This window comes from Calonectris borealis, chromosome 16 (assembly GCF_964195595.1).
Source record: "Calonectris borealis chromosome 16, bCalBor7.hap1.2, whole genome shotgun sequence".
Lineage (NCBI taxonomy): Eukaryota > Metazoa > Chordata > Aves > Procellariiformes > Procellariidae > Calonectris > Calonectris borealis.
In genome coordinates, this window is record NC_134327.1 from 7482232 (window position 1) to 7502337 (window position 20106).

General features: G+C 43.7%; 1 protein-coding gene across 1 annotated transcript in view; it reads right to left on the reverse strand.

Moving 5' to 3' along the window:
• The window catches only part of MYH11 (myosin heavy chain 11), a 63833-nt gene extending 50002 nt beyond the window's left edge, over positions 1-13831 (reverse strand). Inside the window, exons 1-4 of the mRNA XM_075165070.1 lie at positions 13781-13831; positions 12416-12590; positions 5620-5978; positions 739-895 (exon numbers count right to left, since the gene is read on the reverse strand). Coding sequence (XP_075021171.1) covers positions 739-895; positions 5620-5961 — 499 coding nt within the window. The 5' untranslated portion in view covers positions 5962-5978; positions 12416-12590; positions 13781-13831. The remainder of the gene's footprint in view (positions 1-738; positions 896-5619; positions 5979-12415; positions 12591-13780) is intronic.
• Positions 13832-20106: the final 6275 nt, after the last annotated feature.

Consider the following 20106-nt stretch of genomic DNA (forward strand, 5'->3'; position numbering starts at 1 on the left):
GAGGGCATTTAAATTTCAAAGCATTTGCAGAGTCTTGGTTTCCTGGAGCCCCCGAGGTCGCTGCAAGATGGCAACTGGTCATGTCCCTGCAGTCTGCAGGTGTTGCAGCCTCATACCTTCATCGCTATAGCTTTTTCATCTCTAAATTTATGATTTTTCCCTAGAGCAAAAACCCCTTAGTCCGTCAGTAGTGACTGCAGGAGGAGGAGAGGACTGTGAATTTTGAAGGTTTTGTTTGCACCATTTGGGGCCTGACCCTTTCCCATTGCTGCTCGTTGCCGTTATTGTTGGAAAACAGAGCACATCTCAACTTAGCATTAGGCTGTAATGAAAGAGCCCCAAAACATTATTTGAATTTGCTTTGCTAGGGGAGAGAGAGAGGAGCAGCGCCGTCAGATCCAGCAGCGCTAGCAGCTAACTTTGGAGAGTTACTCCACTGGTGGAGAGGGAGCATTTTCCATGCCCGTATTTGCCAAAACTATTTGCTTGACTTTGAAACCTTCCCACACGCCTCAACACAGATGGGTAAAAGGATTGTTTTTCCTTTTTGAGTCAGTGTTTGTGGACTGCCGTTCCTGCCAAAGAATTCCTCTGAAACTTCTAGAAAGCCTGTGTCGCCCTCCGTAACGGATCTTTTCTGGCTGTGCTTCTTGCAGGAGCACATGTGGAGTTATAAGGTGTTTTCTCCCATGTTACTGTGCAGTGATTTCTAAGAACTGCAGCATTAAAGTCGCCTACCTTGCAGCATGCTCCTGTAGGCTGTGTCCGCGATAGCATAGATGTGGGGCGGCATCTCATGCCTCTTCTTTCCCTTGTACATGTCGATAATCTTCTCCGAATAAATGGGCAGCTGTTTGTAGGGATTTATCACCACGCAGAAGAGACCTGAATAAGTCTGCAAGGAAATTCAAATAAAAACCGGAATTAATATCATGTGCCATGTCTAGTCTGGGAAACACAGACATCAGCTGCATTGAGCTAACAGGATTTTAGCAAATAACACTCTTTTGTATTCTGCCTAGTGTAACAAATGAAGCAGCGATTTCTGAATGTACGTGTATGGGTGGTTTCCAAGTGCACAAATAATAATTTCTAATAAACAAACTGCTAGAAAGCATGTGAATTTAGCAATCTGTAGAAACACCATGCTTTGATCTGATGTTAGAGCTTCTTGACTTCAGTTATTTTCAGTACAGAGTGAATCACCCTTATCTGTGGTGATGTAACAACTGTAATACTTCATACTATTTCTTTTTATGTGTCTTTTCATACCAGAGTATGTCCTCTGCTCAGGTAGGTGTCAAATTTTGTAAACTTAAATCCTAGGTAAGAAGCTTGGATTGATGTTAGAAGGCGGCTTTGTAAAAAAGATTATATGAACACCATATAACAATAATGGTTGATGAGATTCCTTGAAAAAAAAGATTTCTCAAGTTCCAAATAGATGTCTTAACAGAATAGTCATGCCTTCACTATTTGACTATTTCTGTAAGAAATTTAAGGAAAATGTGGTTTCTGTTTACAGTTTAATTAAGGTATTCATATAAAAATATATACATAAAAAACCAAGAACATTGCCTACCAGCTGATTGCTGTTCATCCAGGTTTTGTTCTTTTTTTTTTAATTTGGAAAGCTCCAGCTATTGAACTGGGAGCAGAAATAATAGCATATGATAATAGATGGTGAGCCATATATTACAAACGGTTACTAAAAGTAAGCAGTTTATAGGGTTTCCATTTAAAAAAGAAAAAATTTAAAACCCTAAAATAAAAAATTACAAACCTATGGGATTATACTTGCAGGGGTATTGGGATATTTAAGCTGGCCTATGGCTGTTAGTTTTTAAACCATGCCAGTTTAAAAAAACTGAAATAATGAAATTACGCTCTTTCTAACTTAGGCTTAAGTGGGTTTGGATGTATCTTTTTTTATTGCCGTGCTGTGTGAATGAGTGCTTTGTGGCGTGCAGCTGCTGCCGAGCCTTATTCTCAGGGCCGTGCCCGAGGACGGCTCAAGCTGCCTCGGTTCCCCCATAGGAAGCACTGCAGCGCAGGGCTGTAAAATGGCATCTGGGAGCCTTGGCTCTGGGCACAGGGATTTCCCTTTCCTGACCATAATAGGAAATGGCACAACACGGTCTCGGCACAGCCTGAGCGCTTTATATGGTATTCAGCAAACACGGTGAGAGCATCCAGCAGCATCCAGCAGCGAGGAGCAGGTTGGGTGCTCCGCGCTGGGCAGGAGAACGTCTGGGGTGCTCTGGGTGGTGATGAGGACCTCTCCTACCGTTACAGGTTGTGACTGTGTTTCCACAGTCTCGAGTCAGATAACAAGAAAATCAAGCTCAAGTTCTTTGCCAGCTCTCAATATCCTCAAGCTAAAACCTCTGATGTGGAAAGTAGATAATTACTGTGCTGGATTTTCATTGACGCTGGAGTTCAGAATGAAACTGTGCTATTTGTGTCAAAATGTATGTTGCGCTCTATTCATATTCATTTTACGGTTGGACTTGATGATCTTAAAGGTCTTTTCCAACCTAAACGATTCTGTGATTCTAAAATGAACTTTAGTGCTGCAGGGACAATACACTTGAAAAGCGGTAGTGTTTTGTCCTAGAATGACTACCAGGGCTGTTAAGGAAAGGATAGCAAGGCCTTCATTTTCAGTAGAAATAGATTTACTGTATGCACTCAACTAATCATTCCCAACCAAGTAAATAAAATAGTAGGAGAATAAATTTCCAATTCAGGAAATTATTTAGGCCTTCACTTCCCTGAGATTTATACTCATTTGCCTGACTTGCCACATGCAGGGCTCTTTGCACACTCAGGCGTACGGTAACATACCTTTGAGGAACCAACTCTGAGGCACAAGAAGCAGGTTACTAAGGCAGGGCAAAAGCCTGAGCTGAGGGGGTTCAGGAATCCCCATTTCTAACTGGACTGTGACCGATACCTTCTCTTGGGAAAGCTGACCAAGACCTCTTGGTTTCACCGGTTGTAGTTCTAGGTATCATCTGCTTTGCAAGGATTCGGGGAAACCTGAGTAATATATGTGATGTTTTGAAGATAAGTGAGCCAGTTGGCCAAGCATGTGATTGAAAGTGGGAGGTTTGAAGTTTCCATGCTTTAAATCATTCTCCTTGGGGCACAGTCTACCCACAGCCGTATCCCTCCCTAGAGGGTCTGGAGACAGAAGATGGTTGAGGTATCTTGGGGGTAGTGTCCATAGGAGTGTGGAGCTTGTGTGTCCCTTGGACAGTCACTGCTGATGGGTATTTTAGAGAGACTGGCACAAATACACACATCTATGTTGTAAATTCCTAAGTTTGGGCAGAAGAATCCTACTTCTGATTCTAATATGCATATATAGTTTTCTGTATTTAAGAAAGCATTTTGCACTGTTAGGTGAAGACGGAATTAGTAGTGCCTATGAGTACAGGCACAAGAAACTCTACTCTCAAATCCACTGAACTGGCATTGCTATTTTATTGATGTGTATATAATCATTTTTGGTCAAACTTGTGTGTGGACAAGGCATATTCTGTTTGTTCTGAGCAACGTGAAACACGAGTTAGTGGCAACGCACTTCTTGCCCTTCTTTTTTAATTATCTGTGATGAAGAAAAAAGCCAAGGTGTTTTTTTCCAGTGTACAGTCACTGTGAATTTCTGCACTGAATCTTTTTATTTAATAATATCTAATATAAATGCAAGGGGCAAAGGGGCATATTATTTATTTCTTTAGTGGAATTGGGAATCCCCATTTGTGTCAGTGATGCTCTAAAGAGGAAAATGTTAAGGTCACATTCTCTTTGTATGTGTGGGACTCCAAGGGAGGCAAGGTAGGCATTGCGTGGCAAAGCCAGGAGGTTGTTGTTTACAGTTAGTTTTGCAAGTGGATGAGAACAAAACCTCAAATTCTGTTTCGATTCCCCTATAATTTTTTTTTTTTTAGAGGTATGATAGTATCTAGTAGGCCAGCACTGTGTAAGGCTGGACAGTTTTAAGCAGTTTTTGGTTACTGAAAATACTAATAACTTGTTGTAATACAAGTCAAAATAAATTTCTTTATAACTGTTAATTTACCACCTTAAAATCTAGTCTCTTGAGAAAGAAAACTTAACTTCAGATACACTTCCATTTATGTCTCCATGAAAAATTCTTTGATTTCTAATTGCATTATCCACTTTTTGAAATTAATTTCCTCTTACTGTAGAAAGTGAAAGTTCCACGAAGTAAACATATTGGGAATCCTGGAACATCTATGCAGAGTGTTGCCGACATCAACAACAAAGAAATAAACCCCACACATTTTATCCCACTATTCTTCTAATAATTCTTTTCAGATCTTGCAACAATGCAGAACATTTTCAGACAAATTCCATTTTAGTAATTAATGCTGCATGTTCTGATATAATAGCACATAGGTCCATATGTTCACCTGCAAACCTAAAATCCAATAAACTCAAATACTGAAAAGATGGAAAGTCTAGCTTCTTTCAGGAATCTTGCTGATGTGCATTTTAGTACGTTCCTGAAGGAAAGATCTTGAGCTTAGCTCTTTTAAGTTATGCATAACAATTCAATAGTTCCTTTGTTGTACTATATATAACTATCTTATTTTCTGCTTCATTTCCTACTTTCCAATTTAGCATTCCTCACATTAATAATGAAAGCTCTACCCCTGCTCCTAAAACCTTGTTACTTAAGCTCTGCACTTTCTTCCACTCATCAGTGGTCTGTCATGCAAGTACAATTGTCGTAGATTGAAACTGTAGATTACTTTTCCGCAGCACAGCATAGGGATCCTCCATGTAAAATCAAAGATAACAGCTACGTTCCATGGAAACTTTCTGGGCTTTCATGCAGATAGATTACAGGATTATTAATGTCAAAATACGCTTGTATTAATATACTTGTGTGGACTGGAGGACAGAATAATGTTGGCCCTAATTCACATGAACATAGAGAATTTGTATTTTTGTCTGATCTGTAAGTTGACCAACAAGCTAAAAAAAAAAATGTTTCAGTGGATGCATGACTTCGGTTCAGTAACAAACTGGAGCATATGGGTACTCTCACTTTAAATCCAGTGGGTTTATTCATTTATTCAAACATAAGGTTTTACTCAAGCACCCACCAAATCAGAACTTGTCAGCTGCCTTTCAGTGGGAGTTTCGCCTGAGAAAAGACTGCATGATTTGGCTTTTCCGAATGTTTCTGCAAGTTACTGGAAACTTGTTCAGGTTTACATTGAAGTAATTCAAAAGTCCCTATGGATTTATTTCAAAGCAGCAGGACTGAGGTGTTGCTCAGCTATTGGAGAGTACTTTCCAAGCCAACAATATCCTTTCAGAATTAGCAGGCTTTGGGGAAGAAACCTTCGTGTCTTTTAACTGACTAAAGAAGCAATTATTGAAGAAGCAGGAGAGTCATGGGGAATAAAGTGAACTAAATACACTTTTGGTTTGGGATGCCACTGCTGAGGGGTGTCTACTTGCATGGCACTGTTACATGCGAGGACTGTATCCCTGACAGTGGGTGGGATCTACCTTGTTCATGATGGGACATGGTAGCGTGCAATAGGAAATGCCGTGTACGTGGCTGGTTCTACTTACATAAATTAAACCTGAGAAGTATCTCTCCCTTAGATTGTGCAGCACTGAAGCTTCATTGAGGCAAGTCAGCTCTGCCATGTCCTCCACTTTGGAGAACTTTGGAGGGTTCATCTTCTGGATGTCATCCTTGCTCAGTGTCACTTTCTTTCCATTTTCTGCCAGTTCAACTGTCACCTCATCCCCCTTCTCTTCCTTGATACTTGCTGCTTCAAATCCATGTTTCTCTGATGGAATCCAAACCAGTCTCTTCGCTGACCAGTCGGCCTGGGCAAGTGGGTTGTTAATGAAGTTTTTGTCCACAAAGAGGAATTTCTCATCATCGCTGAGAGATTTTTGAGCCATTTTGACTCAGCAGACACCTGTTGAGGAAGCAAAATATTCTGCTTTAAAGGGAGGCAAATGTGGAGATGTTCCAGGCTAAACACATCTGACAAATCTGCCATGCGGTAGATCCAAAGCACTACAGGTCCTGTGTCATAGCTCACATTTCCATGCAGATACTTTTGGGTGCCAGCTTAGATATCTTAGAGTATCTGTGTTCGGATTCCCATTCCTTTGTCACTGTGTATGAAATCGCCTAAACCAAAAGCTTCATGGCACTAAAACAAATGAGGACACCTGGGCTTATCCCTTTATTTTGTTTATGTTGTACTGAAGATCAGGGATAACTAATGTCTGTGCAATGAGACTCTCGGGACTGCACCAAGACTACCAGCTGAACAGCTTCCTGCAGCCTCGTCTCCTGCCCATCACAAAGTTAATTGAATTCAGATACATAAAAAATTTCTCATCAGCCAAATACTGTTGGGTGCATACTGAAATACCAGTGCAATAATGAAATAATTAGTAGAAGAACAGTTCCCAGGCTGTGTTCCAGAAAGGACAGAAACGAACTTTTTTTGCAAAGGACTACTTCCAATCACTCTAATACCATTTCATTTGGAGAAGTATAAGATTAAAAAAAGGGAAAAAATTTGTTATCAGTACTGCTGGTGAAGGAGAAGTAATTTAGAGTTATCCCCTTTCCACGGTTCAGACAGTGGGAACTGATCATTTGTGAAGGGTGTCTACCACATGAGAGAGACAAGAAATAAAACAAGCCTGGAAATTGCATCAGCTATTGATACTCTGAGCCATGATGCTCAAATTGGAAGGATGATGCATCTGTGTAATGCAGCGGCATACGGATAAAACAGCATCGTGCAGTCGCACTTGGATAAAGCAGCCAGACGTATCTGCTCCATAGGTGAGAGCAATGGGAGGGGTTTGGCTGCTTTGCACCATGTCTGGGAGGGAGGAGGCAGCTTCTTCCCTGCTCTGGCCATTGGGCGTTAGGATGTAGCTGCAAGGGCTTTGCTGATAATGCTGGAGCTTTTGTAAGTGTTCTGCTCTGTCCTATGTGACACACAGCTCTAAATGAGGAAAGGAGTAAACAGAGGACTTCTTGTGGTTTGCTACAGAGCAGGGAAAGAGTGGTGCTAATCAGGAAACCTTCCATGCAGCGGAGCAGAGAGGGGAGCTGGGGAGGAGCTACAGTGGGGAGCAGAGAAGAGTGTGTGCCCAAGAAAAACATCTCCAGGAGACAGAGGCTGTTTCATTTCCTTATTGAGAATGAATTTAATATTTACAGCATTCAAACAAACATGAATCTTGAGGGAGTTTGGAGAACTGACTGCTAAAGTTGTCAGCAATCAACCCATAAGCAGAACGATATTTGTGAAGACCAAGCTCTGTGGTATGTAGCCAAATGGACACCCTGTGCTCTGGGAGTATCAGAGATTGGTTTCCAAATATTTGTCCCTGAAGCCTTCCCACAGATTAATGGCTTTTTTGCAAGGCCAGACTGTGTGAGGGGTCTGAGAGAGAAGCATGGATCATGCAGAAGGTGACATAAAGCTCAAAAACAAAACTAGGATTTTAGAGGCGCCTAAAAGGGTTAGACGATATCCCACTGAAATTCAGTGGAACTTAGATGCCCCAGCTCCCTAAACTCCCTCAACAATTCTCTCATCTGAAAAAAAGAACAGCTTTCCTCTAAAAGTGCTTGTTCTAGAGCCACCAGCCTTGCCTGGAAAATCTCAACAGGAAAATTCAGCCAGGTCATCCGCACCCATGCGATGTGCGTGGTGGTGTGGGTGAACGGGAGGGAGACCCTCACAGCTTGGCTCTGTGCATCACCGCTGGCCCCCGTGCAGTGTTCACCGCCGTCAAGTCTCTGCGAGGGAGCTCTGTAGGATGTGGCCCTTAGCTCTCTCCCAGGGGATTCTTGGAAGAGAGCTGCAAGAGGAAACTATTTGACCTCTGTGTAGATTAAGGCAGAAAATGTTCCCTCCTTGCCAAGAGGGCTGGTAGAGCCGCACAGTTCCAATAATGGAGATGGTATTCTCTCCAGCTGAGCTTTCCAGCTGGCGGCCGCAGGGTGAAGCGGCCGGACAGGGGAAAAAAGGGAGCGCTGCCCCATTGCCAGGGCTGCGGCTCCAGGAGCCGGGGGCTCGGGGAGCAGCGGGAGCCTGCTATGGCCTCTCTCCTCCCGCTGCGGTAGCAATGGGCAAGGCACGTTCTCCACCCCACTGCCCCAGCAGTGTGGGAGGAACTGCTGCGGCAATGGAGTGGGAGGATTTCGGTCCATCCTAGGCCCAGAAGAGAGAGCTATATGGTCATCCTGAAGCATCAGAAAGGTTGGATTGTGCTGCCCGTGGCTAAGTGCCAAGTGACAGCACATTCAAATCAATAGGAATTTGGTATGGCTGTCAGAAACACCAAAAATTAGACTGAACTGCAGAGCTGTGTTTCACAGAGTCAAATCCTGCTAATTTGAGGCTGCCCACAAATGATGATGGTGGAAATCAAACTGCTGAATCATCTTGCCCACCTACCCTAAAAACCCAACTGAAGATAAAACTGTTGGCCTGCTACAAAGCACGTCACCAGTGGGACGACCCGAAAGTTCTGCACTGTCTTGTTGCCCAAGGACCAAGGGAAGGTTCCTTTCCTTGTTACATGCTAGGTCAAAAACATCTTCCACAGATTACAGCATGAAACTCTACACGTCTGTACTCTACTACGCTCTCCTACTTCTTCCTGCATATAAAACTTCCTGCACCTTGTTATTTAAATTCAGTCTTTTTGAAAGCCAGATGAGGTTGGAAGGTGTAAGAGGTGGCATGAGCTGCAGAGCTTGGAGAAACAAGTTTTTGTCCTTAGATCTAAGCAATATGTTTGACTAGTTTGAACATGGTAAGAATAGACCCCCTACAAGAGAGAGGGAATAGACAGTCTCAGCTGGGTCTTGTAACTCCTCTGAAACACAAAGAGGAGAAAACATGGATTTGTGTAAAAAGAACTTTTCAGGACTGATCCTCTGGAATCTGAGGATAAAGTTTGAGCAGCAGTTGAGTACCACTGTAGCAAAAAATGAAATGCAGTTATGAAGTGTGGATTAATGAATATTAATAGTTTAATAGATTAATGAATGTTAATTAATGTGTATTAATATTAAAGGAAGGTTTCTGAACGGAAGGGGCTCCAGAAACTCAACTAGATTTGTCCTAGTGAGGTGTTGTGCACTGAACTAATGAGCTGCTGAAGCTTTCTGATTAATAATTGGCAGTAAACCTTCTGGTCCATCTCTGATCAAGACTGAACTGCACTGGTCCAGCACATGATTGATATTGGGGAAATGGGCTAAGGGGAAAGATTCATTACTGCCTATTGAGAACATTCCCTGAGAAGGCAAAATTTACCCCTTAGCCGGTTCCTGGGTTTCATCTGTAGGGCTGGCTAAAAGAAACAGACACCAGTATCTTATCTCTGCAAGAGTGGTAAGAGGTTCTCATCCATTCTTTTGGGTAGACGATACCCAAATCACATACAAGAGTAAATACTTCTATACTCAGAGGTGAGCTATCCTGAGGAAGGGAGGAGGAAAAGCAATTGCAAAAATACTACTGATATGAAGTTTCTTGCCTTAGAAATGTGCCAAATTACTCCAGACTGGATCCATCTGTTATACTTGTCTCAACCCCAAATGTGCACGTACGCATGGGCATGCATACCTCCACAGCTTACTTTCTGTTCCTCCTTCTGCTGTCCCACTGCAGATATATCCGGCTGATCTTCACTGTCTTTTCCCTTATCATGTCAGTGACAGAAGTTGAATGCTGTCTTTACAATCAGTTTATCCTGAGTATATTATTCCAAGGACAAAGTATAAATACTTCCAGGAAGTGCACTTCAATTAAAAGGTTATTGGCCAAGCAGAATTGCCTCCTGAGTCAGAACTCAGAGGGACTGCTTTTCTCCTAATGAGAAGATAAAGGACGCTTCTCCCTTCCTCTGCAGGATGTGCATGTCCGTACAAAAGCTTATCACAGCCGCACAGGGAATAATTGTTAGAACAAAGGAACATATAACCAAGTATGTGAATTATGTTCAGAAACCAAGTCCTGCTCTCATAAGTGGTTTTTGATGGAAGAGTGTAGCAGCAACCTGCTGCTTGACCCAAACTGCATTTCTTGGGCTACAGTAGTTCTTGACTATATTCTTTGCAGGTTGCTTATGTTTTACTTTTCCAGTACTTAACTGAATTACCCAACTGAGCATTGCTTGAAAAAAAGAAACTCTAGGGGTGAATCCTAATCTTGTGATCTTGGTTTGGGATCTGGTGCCCCAGCACAGTTAGCCTTGTCACGAGCGCTGCTGCCAATCCCTCCTGGCCTTTCACCTCTCCCCACTGGTCCCCACTGGTCACCCCTCAAATGCTGACTCTCATCATGGACGTTTTCATCTGAACATGGAGGTATCATCAGTACTAGTTTATTGTTGTGCAACCATGGAAGAGGGAAAGTCTGTATTTTAAGAAAGAACATTTTTAGTAATTTCATAGGGCTGGGTTTTTTTGTTTGGTTGTTTTTTTTTAAATGCGTTCTCTGTGTACTTTAATCAAATTGCCTGTAAGTGCCTTGGTCTCCTATCAGGTCTTCTCACCTCTGTTAATGCAAGTTACTACATAACTCTGATTAAACACTTGATAGCTCTTTTAATACTCCAAAGAAATTGGCCCAGGTTATTAGCTGTGTTTATAGATTGTAAAAATTAGAAAAGAAGGAAAAAAGACTTGAATTGCGTTGTGTGGGGATAGATTCCCTTTATCTAGAAAATACCAGCTCTTTCAAATACCCCCAAATGTCATTCTGTTATGTAAATCACATTCTGCATGTTCATTAGAATTCATAAATAATCCATATTTTAACTGGACTTTGCACAAATTGGAAAGCTATCTCTAGCTCTTGGCTTCTTCTAAAATTAACATACTTAACAGAAAAGCCAACAGATTTGCCACTAATAAGTCTCATTGAATTATAAAGAGTCGGGATCCTCCGCATACATCTATGCATGCTACCATATATGGCGATGTTCTTCTCAATACTAGCTGTTCCACAAAAATGTAATGATAACAAATTCAAAACAAATACCTTTTAGGGACTAGCATGTCAATTGCAAAAGAGATAATAAAAATCATTGTTTACATCTAAGCGAATACAGGCAGGGGAGTATCATGTACTAAACTAAAGCGACTCCTTAATCAAGCGCTTTGCTCTCTGGGGTTCATCGCTTTAGCCTCTGTGTGGCTTGGGGGAACGGTGAACTTTGGGAGTTCAGCAAGTCAGCCCGTGCACGGCGTCTTGCTGCAAGCTGCAAAGCTTTGAGTGAAAGAGAAGGTGGGCTTGTTTTTAAACAAGTGCATTTTAGAAAAGATTTTATGAGACCTATGGATTAGATAATAATGACAAACCTTCTGATTTCTCTTATATTTAAAATATCTCCTATTGCTTCTTAATTATGCACACACATATGCCTCACATACATATCAACGTTTATGTATGTGAGCGTGCACACATACACATACATATATTTATGTGTGTGTGAAAGAAGCAAGTGAACTTCTGGGATGACACTGAAGCTGCTTTCTATACTGCCATCTACTGTCGTCTTAATTTACTCACACTATTTTGTTAAAGTTAGATGTTTGTTGCTCTATTTTCCCTTTAAAAAAAAGAGGCATGTCACATTTGAAATTACTCGAATTGATGTAGTTCAGTGAATTATCAAATTAGTTTGGCTTAAACTTTTTCCCAGTATATTAAAAACACATATATGTAATGCTAAGGCATTTCTGTAAAAATGTTTCCATTTCTTCTTCTAATTTTTAAGCATTTTTCCCATTTAAAATAACTGACAAGCTAGTTATTTTATTTGGTTATACTTTCTTTAAGCAGCATGGGAAGTGCACTAAGTTCCTTTATTAGCACTGAAAAAGTAGAAATACGTAAAGAAGATCAGGCTACCAGGTTTCTTCTTTACTGAACGCAGATGTGAAGCTTAATTGCAGCGGGTACCTGCCACCATCCGGCAGCGCGCAGCACCTTGCGGGCTGCGTTGCCGCTGGCTTGGAGCGCAACTTGTGCTCTGCAGCCAGTGTCTTTAAGGCTCGATTCGGCGATAGCAGTTTTAGAAGTGACTAAGGAACAGCCTAGAACATTTGTGCACGCTTTCAAACGCGCGTGGTCTCTGATACATTTTAAACAGAACCCAATCCGTAATTCGCAAATCAGGATAAACCATTTGAGCGTGTCCGATAGGTTCCCATTTCTAATTCGTACTGTCTCTGCAGGTTAATTCCCTGAATGTGTTTGCAAAGTAGCGTAACAGTTAGCTTGCCAAACTGCTCCATCCCAAAGCGCGGCCAGCCCCCAGCCCCGTCCCCAGCAGGGACCTCCGGCCCCGCGGTACTCACAGGCGTCCGGTTAGGGGAGCAGAGAGTGAATTGGAGAGTCGGGAACCTGTACAGCCACCAGCCGGGACAGCCCAAGTCCTCGCCGCCTTTGCAGCCTCCCTATATAGAGGAGGAGAATCTTGCCAATGGGGAGGGGCCCTGGAAACCGCGTCCTGCTGGAAAATCCTCTCGGTACCTGGGTTAAAACAGACAGCCTGAGCCAAGGACCTCATTCCCAGCAGGGCCTACCCCTGTGCTGCTGCCCCTGCCCCGAGCCGCTCTTCAGGGAAGCGGGCTGGTTCTGGCTTTCGGGAAGGCATGGAAGGGGCGCCCCTAACTCGAAATGGGTGCCCCTCACTCACCAGTTCGGAGGTTTTTCTTTTCCTAGGGTGAAACTGTTTGGCCAAGCAAACGGACCTTTAACTCCTTCCTGCCTTGGCAGCATCCTCGCCCCTCATGGCCCCCCCAGAAGGACGAGGGGCAGATGACGGTCCCGTGCGGCACAGGAGGTTTCCCACCCACCCTCAGTGCGTTTTTCTGGAGCTAAGATACGTCCCTGAATGCAGGGGTTGCTTGAGAGAAGAGGGTTTTTCCTAACACAGCAGGGATGCGTGGGTGGAGGTTGCTCTGGGTCTCCGGGTGTTTATGTGACATCTGGAGCCTGGGGCTGGTTTAAGCCTCCTTTGCCCCTGGGGACCAAGAGGGTCATTTCCCACCTTCCCAGCGGATTTGCCCAAGTTTCTCTTGCGATCCGGTGTGCAGCTCAGTTCCTGAGAAAGGACTGTAAACACTTTTTCATATATAAGAAATACCTCCCTCTGTCCATAAAAGGAAGAAGTGATGCATAGCTGAGGGGGAGCAGTCCCCGGGATGCAGTGGAAGGAGCAGGCGGCAGGCACCCTGCGCCGGGGGAGGAGGGCAGGGTGCCGGGAGCCCGACCTGCAGGGGTGGGGAGTGATCTGGTCCTCGTCAAACCTCCCTCACACCCCCCGAACCTTCAGTCCCCAGCTGTCCCCCCCTCCTTCCCCTGTTAGTAGCCAGCAGCCTTGTGCAGTAAGACCTGTGGATGGAGACATCCCAAAAAGGGAAAGCTAGGATCCTCTAGGAATTCCCATCAACGTGCCAAATACAAAATACCGAAACAACCCCCTCTCAGCAACAGACTAAATATGGTGTATACCCAAAGGATCAGAGCACAGTCCTGGGTGAAATAATTTCTCTTGACATCGACAGTCCTGTCTTCTCTGGAAAATAAGCCCTCCTGGGGAAGATGGATGAGGCTCATATTGGTCTCGGCATCCTAAAAAAATACCTATGAGGGGAGGTTGGGCTGAAAACCTCTGCTGTCACTTGGTGAAAGTACCAGCACTTGCAGGTATGACAGACCTGTAGCCCCTTCTTCCAGCTCTGGCCAGTGGTGAACAAATTTGGACAAAGAGGAGAGAGGGGAAGAGCATCCAGGCTTCCTCCCTGCAACATTTCAGAAGTATCAGGTACAGGCTCATGTTCAGGCTTGAGCTGGGTAAGACCAGATTTGCCAACACAGTCGCACGGTCCCAGCGGTTGCAGCCTGTCCTTCCAGGTGGAGGGTCAGCGTCCGCTGCCTCGCGAGGTGCGGGGCTGCCAGGCAGCCATGCAAAGCCCTCCCAGGAGCTGAAAGGCAGCAGTGTTGTATCTGACTTCTGCACGTGTGACTGTGTTGGAGCAAAGCCAGGGGAAATGATCGCCAGGACATAAATCCAAGAAACTTGCCCTTGTTAGCAGAAAGTTCCTCACTGGGTAGTTCACTCTTTTTTTTTTTTTTTTTTTTTTTTTTTTGAGTTTCTTGGTAGCAAACTTAGCTTTTAAATAGGAATATAATGAATATAAAATAATGAAATGCAAGGGGATCCTCTGAAAAGTATGATGATTTTAACATTCGTCAAATTTATCCTAAGAAGTTCCTTTTAAACCCATGCAGCTGTTTTCACAAAACCAGGCGCATCTTAATAGTAGCTTAAAAAGGAGTGGAAATTATTCCGGCTGGTTTGCAAACCGCTGCATGTGCACATGCCGGCTTGCTGCCTGAGTAGTGTGTTTAACAGAGGCAGTGGTGGAGGGTGATATATGATGTGACATTAAATGGAGCTGGAAAGTCTAAAAAATATTACTGCTGGGACTGAAACGGTTGCACTCTCGACCCATGTGAGGTAGGAACTGCTAAGTGTAAGTGTGGCTTCCAACCTTCACTTGAAAGTTAACGTAAGAATATACTAATATAATAGCCTGGTTGGACTTTCCTAAATGTTGTGGTATTTTTTTTTTAAACCAAAGTTGCCTCAAAATGAAAACTGTGGATTCCCAGTGGACAATGCCTTTGTGACCACAAATAAGCTTTATTTAACCCCCCCCCCCCCATTTTATTTGTTTTAATTACTTTTCTAGAAAAATAAAGTATTGAGCGGCCTGCCCTTAAAATATCTCCTTGCTGAATTTGCACTGTAAATATTGTACTTGAGGGGGAAAAAAAAAAAAAAGAGGACTTGAGAAGGAAAGAAATGAACTTCAAGCTGCCTTACCACAGTGTAACCTGAATACAACGGAGGGAAAAAAGAAAAGCATGGATGGTGTTGTTAGTTTGTTAAATAATGTGTGTCAGGTAAGTGATTTTTTTTCTTTAAAAATGTTTTTACCTAAGTTTACCAACCATGTTTCTTTAAGCTGACATACGTAATTGGATCTGACAAGTGTACTGGTGGGTTACCACCTGTGTTGAGCTGTGCTTTTGCAACAGGAGGGACAGTCTGTGTCCAAACTAGAACAATTAATCATGAGAGTAGTCTGATGAGGTAAAATAGTCACCAACTGCTTAATGTTAAGCTTTGTGCTTAATGCTGGCTGCAGGTCAAGTGAAGCATGTGAAGCACACAGGTGAATTCTGAATCAGTTGGACACCAGCTGCTACTGAAAGGGTGCCTTTGCAAGTGTGAACAAGTATTTTTGGGGTTTCCTTTCCTAAACATAATCACTCAATGATAATTACTCCTCCGGAAAACTGATCAACTGACACAGAGATTCGGCTTGATACCAAGGGCACTCAGGAAGGAAAGCGTAACCGACTCCTTGGAGTGTGTTGATAAAGCTTAAACAAAAAAATTTCCCCTGTGCATGACAGAAACTAATACCTCTGAAACAGCACTGATGCTGTGGAGCTATAAACATAGTTTCCTCTGATTCTAGGGGAGAGCAAAAATTTGGTTTTAAAGAATTTTTTTTTTTTTAAACTTGTGGGTTAAATTCTTCCAAAGTGCTTTCCAGGTCTGATATCCACACCAAACTTCACTGGCTCCTTGTCACTTCCACTTGTGATACCATGCTTAGACAAAGAACAGCCTCTTTTAATGTAATTCCCTCCGTAACAGTCTCAGTTACAGTGTTCTGTATCCAATAAAATTCAGAAATGTCTTTTGCTCGTTAAAACCCCCAAACTTCTACATGCTTATATCTTTTTTTTTCCTTCCATTTTCTGATAGAAAAGAATAAGGGCAGTTAATGCGAGACATCACAGTCTGTAATTAAATAATTTAAGCAGCTCCATCTACCTTGAGAAAATTATTTTTGTGCATGCTCACCTAGGTGGCAATTTCATCTAAAACCTGAACCTGTGACTCTAGGATTGTGAATTATTTTCATCTAAATACTGACCTCGCTTAGCTTAAACTTTTAAGGAAGGATTTTTTGGCAAGTGCAGCCATATTGTACAGGCTTTGCAATCCCTCTTCATCCATAAACAAGTAAGGCAGCCTGGCATTCACAGGACTCGCTACATGTCTGCATCTTGAAAGATGCTCTCATATCTTGTGTACTGTCAGGATAAATGTAGACCATTAATAACGTGATCAGGCCAGTATATTTTCATAGACATATTTCAAAGCTTTGTTGTACAAATAAGTATCACAGGAATTTTAATTTGCTTGTACAATGACTATACTTTGAAACAAGAGATTGTTCCAAAACCCAAATCTGTACTGTGAGGGCATCAGAGAATTAGATGAAATGCATGTTGCACCAAGAGCAAAGGCCAGCTCCCACCCACCGTCCTAGTGCAGGATCCTGACAACAGGCTGAAGCTGCAATCCCTAAAGAAAATAGTCCCGAGGTTCTCTCTGTCTTAAACAGATTTTTTTTTTCTTTCTCTGATTTCAGATATACACCTTTACCTCAAAGCTCAGTGAAGGACACCCTTGTAACTGCCTCTGCTTTCACGGCTGTGGAGACCACTCTGCTGAGCTGTGTGCTTGGGAAAGGGCAAGTACCAAACATCTCTTTGCCTTCTTCAACCAGAACAAAAATTGTATTTAATTTATACCACTAAAAATCCATTTCCCGGGGAGCTCCATGGCACCTGGGCAGCTTCTGTATGATCTATGGTGGGAAGACAGAAAGCAGACGCAATGGCTCTGGTTACACTGGAAGATTTGCATAGCATAGAAGGTTAGAGCTTGTGTGTTTCCCAGAGTCTTTTTCCTTGCCCTTGAAAAGACAATTCAGATTCCAAATACACATAGCAATTTGACCCACTGGTTTATGGAGAAACAGGGGTCTAGCATTTAACCTCTGGAAAACCGAAGTTAAAAATTTAGGTATTTCTCTGGCCAGAGCAATCATATCTGCGTTGTTCAAAAGTTCATTTTTGCAACTTTCCATACAGGTACTTTCAGCTCATTCCAAAATGAAGATAATTTTCAAGTAACAGCATAGAAGACCATTTTTCTACTATATTTCTAGACAGAGAAATTAAGAGAGAGATTAGTGATTGTGAATATTTGCATTAATGTGGCAGGAAAGACCCTAGTAATGAGGCAGAATCCCGTGGTGGTAGTTTTTACACGGATGGATCTTCAGCCAAGCAGTTGAACCCGATGGTGGTGTTAGCACAGAGCAAACAGTGAGGGCATACAGAGATAAATTCCCTTTCTTGACCCAATGGTCAATTATAATTGATGCAAAGCTACAAAAGACTTAAAGATGGATTTGATTGAGGTATATTTGCAAGCACATGCCCTCCCCTCTTGGAAACAGTCCTGAGATACTTATAAATCAGCAAATGGGAGCTGGCAGCATTGCCAGTCACACGAAGGGGATGAACTCATTGCTGAAGCTTCAAATGGATAAATGCAACTTCTTTCAAGCTATAACTGTTCTCTGCAATTTCACATTAGAGCAGAAGCTAGGCTGCTTATCAAAATAAAAAAATACCTGTAATGCTAACTGAGTCAAATCAAGATAAAGGCAAAACTTTGCAGTCTCTACAACTCGGGGTCCTGTCACTTAAATTCACAAACTGCATGTTCTCTTCCTCCCTTTTTTTTCCCCACTTACTGTACCATTGTCCTGGTTCCAGCTGGGACAGGGTTAACTTTCTTCCCAGTAGCCTGGGGGGTGTGCTGTGTTTTGGGTTCGGTGTGAAAGGAGCGTTGATGGCCCATTGATGCTTTGGCTGTTGCTGGGTGATGCTTGCACCGGGAGGGGGAAGCACAGCCGGGGTGGTGGACCCAGCTGGCCAATGGGGTATTCTATACCATGTGACATCATGCTCAGTATAAAAACCAGGTGTGTGGGGGGGCTCGCCCCCCGTTCGTGACACGCGGTCGGCGGTCGGTGAGCGGTTGTGTTGTGCATTGCCTGCTTTGTGTATTCTGTTATTGTTGTTGTTCTCACTTTTATTATTACTGTTCTACTTAGTTTTATTTCAATTATTAAACTGTTTTTATCTCAACCCGGGAGCTTTCCTACTTGTGCCCTCCCAATTCTCTCCCCCATCCCACCGGGGGGGGGTGATCGAGCGGCTGCGTGGCGTTTATTTTTGCTGGCTGGGGTTAAACCACGACAGTCCTTTTTGGCGCCCAACGTGGGGCACGAAGGGTTGAGATAACGACAGATTATTTAGAACATATTAAGGAATTTATATCTGGTAACATATTCGTTTGTTCTGCACCATGCTCTTGTTTTTACTGTACCTGTTAAAAATTGGAGTTGGGTTTTGTAGTCTGTTGTGCTCTGCCGTGATTAATGATGTTTTGCCTGGGAGATTTGTTACTAAAACGCTGGCATTGGGGGTTATTTGGTATTTGGGATTCGTAATGAAGCCGTTTCTGCATTTCGGGTACCACCTCATGGAGACCATTAGCAATTATACCTTTTCCTCCGAGAGATTTTTTATGGAGGAAATAGAGAATGGCACCCTCACTACCTTCATCTCCTTTGTTAAAATAACTTGCCAGTACCTTGAACATCCCTGGGTAGTTAAGATATATCTCTTGGTACTCCTTGGGAATATTGTTGCGGTTTTCTCCAAGGTTAGTAAGCAATTTAAGAATGTCATCCAGAGATCTGCCCCAAGGTTGGATAGTTATGAGTGGCAGGGCGAGTGGGATAGGATGGGCAAATGCCTAGGGCGATGGGCACCCCCAGTGTTCTGGAACTTTACCCCTGAACAAGTGAAGAACCCTGAAAAATTAGTAGAATATTTGGAAGAAGTATGCTGTCACCCTGGCCATTCCAGGGAGACACAAATCACTACAATGTGCTGGGGCCTGGCCCACGCCTACCGAGCCCTGTTTAACACCACTCAGAACCCCCAAGGGGAAGGAAACGTCTCTGCAGCTGATGACAAAGCAACAGGCCCTGCGGCTACCCCACCCCCCACGGCAAGCACAGCGGCTCCCTCACCCCCCAGGGCAGGCACGGCAGCTACTCCGCCCCCTGCGACAGAGAACCAACCCCTGCCGGTATCAGTCGCCCCTATACAAAAGAGAAAATGCACAAGAAAATCAGCTCGTCTAGTAAGGGATGAAGATGAACCAGGGCCATCACGAGAACAGGAGGAGGAGGAGGCAGAACCCGTAAATGAGATGGTGACCACCCGATCCCTATCTCTGGGTGAGCTGCGAGATATGCGAAAAGACTTCAGCCGTCGTCCAGGGGAGCACATTGTCACCTGGCTGCTCCGATGCTGGGATAACGGGGCCAGTAGCCTGGAATTAGAGGGCAGGGAAGCCAAGCAGCTGGGATCCCTTTCTAGGGAAGGGGGCATTGACAAAGCAATTGGACAAGGGGCACAAGTCCTCAGCCTCTGGAGGCGACTCCTGTCAGGTGTGAAGGAAAGGTATCCCTTCAAGGAAGATGTTATATGCCACCCAGGCAAGTGGACCACCATGGAGAGAGGTATCCAGTACCTGAGAGAATTAGCCGTGCTGGAAGTGATTTATGATGACCTGAACAACGAGCAGTTATCCAAAGACCCAGATGAGGTCAAATGCACCCGACCCATGTGGCGGAAGTTTGTACGGAGCGCACCAGCGTCACATGCAAACTCATTGGCAGTAATGACCTGGAGAGATGGAGAGGAACAAACAGTGGATGAACTGGCTGGCCAACTCCGGCAATATGAAGAAAGTCTCTCTTCCTCCCTACGGGCCTGTGTCTCTGCTGTGGAGAAACTGTCTCAGGAGGTCCAGCAAATCAAAGAGGATATGTCCTGCTTCCCCCCTGCACGGGCCAGCGTCTCAGCCATTAGGAGCAAACGTCCCTCTGCTCAAGAGAGGAGACATCGTGGGTACACACCCCGGGGCACCCTGTGGTTTTACCTGCGTGACCACGGAGAGGACATGAGGAAGTGGGATGGAAAACCTACCTCAGTCCTACAGGCACGGGTACATGAGTTGCAAGGG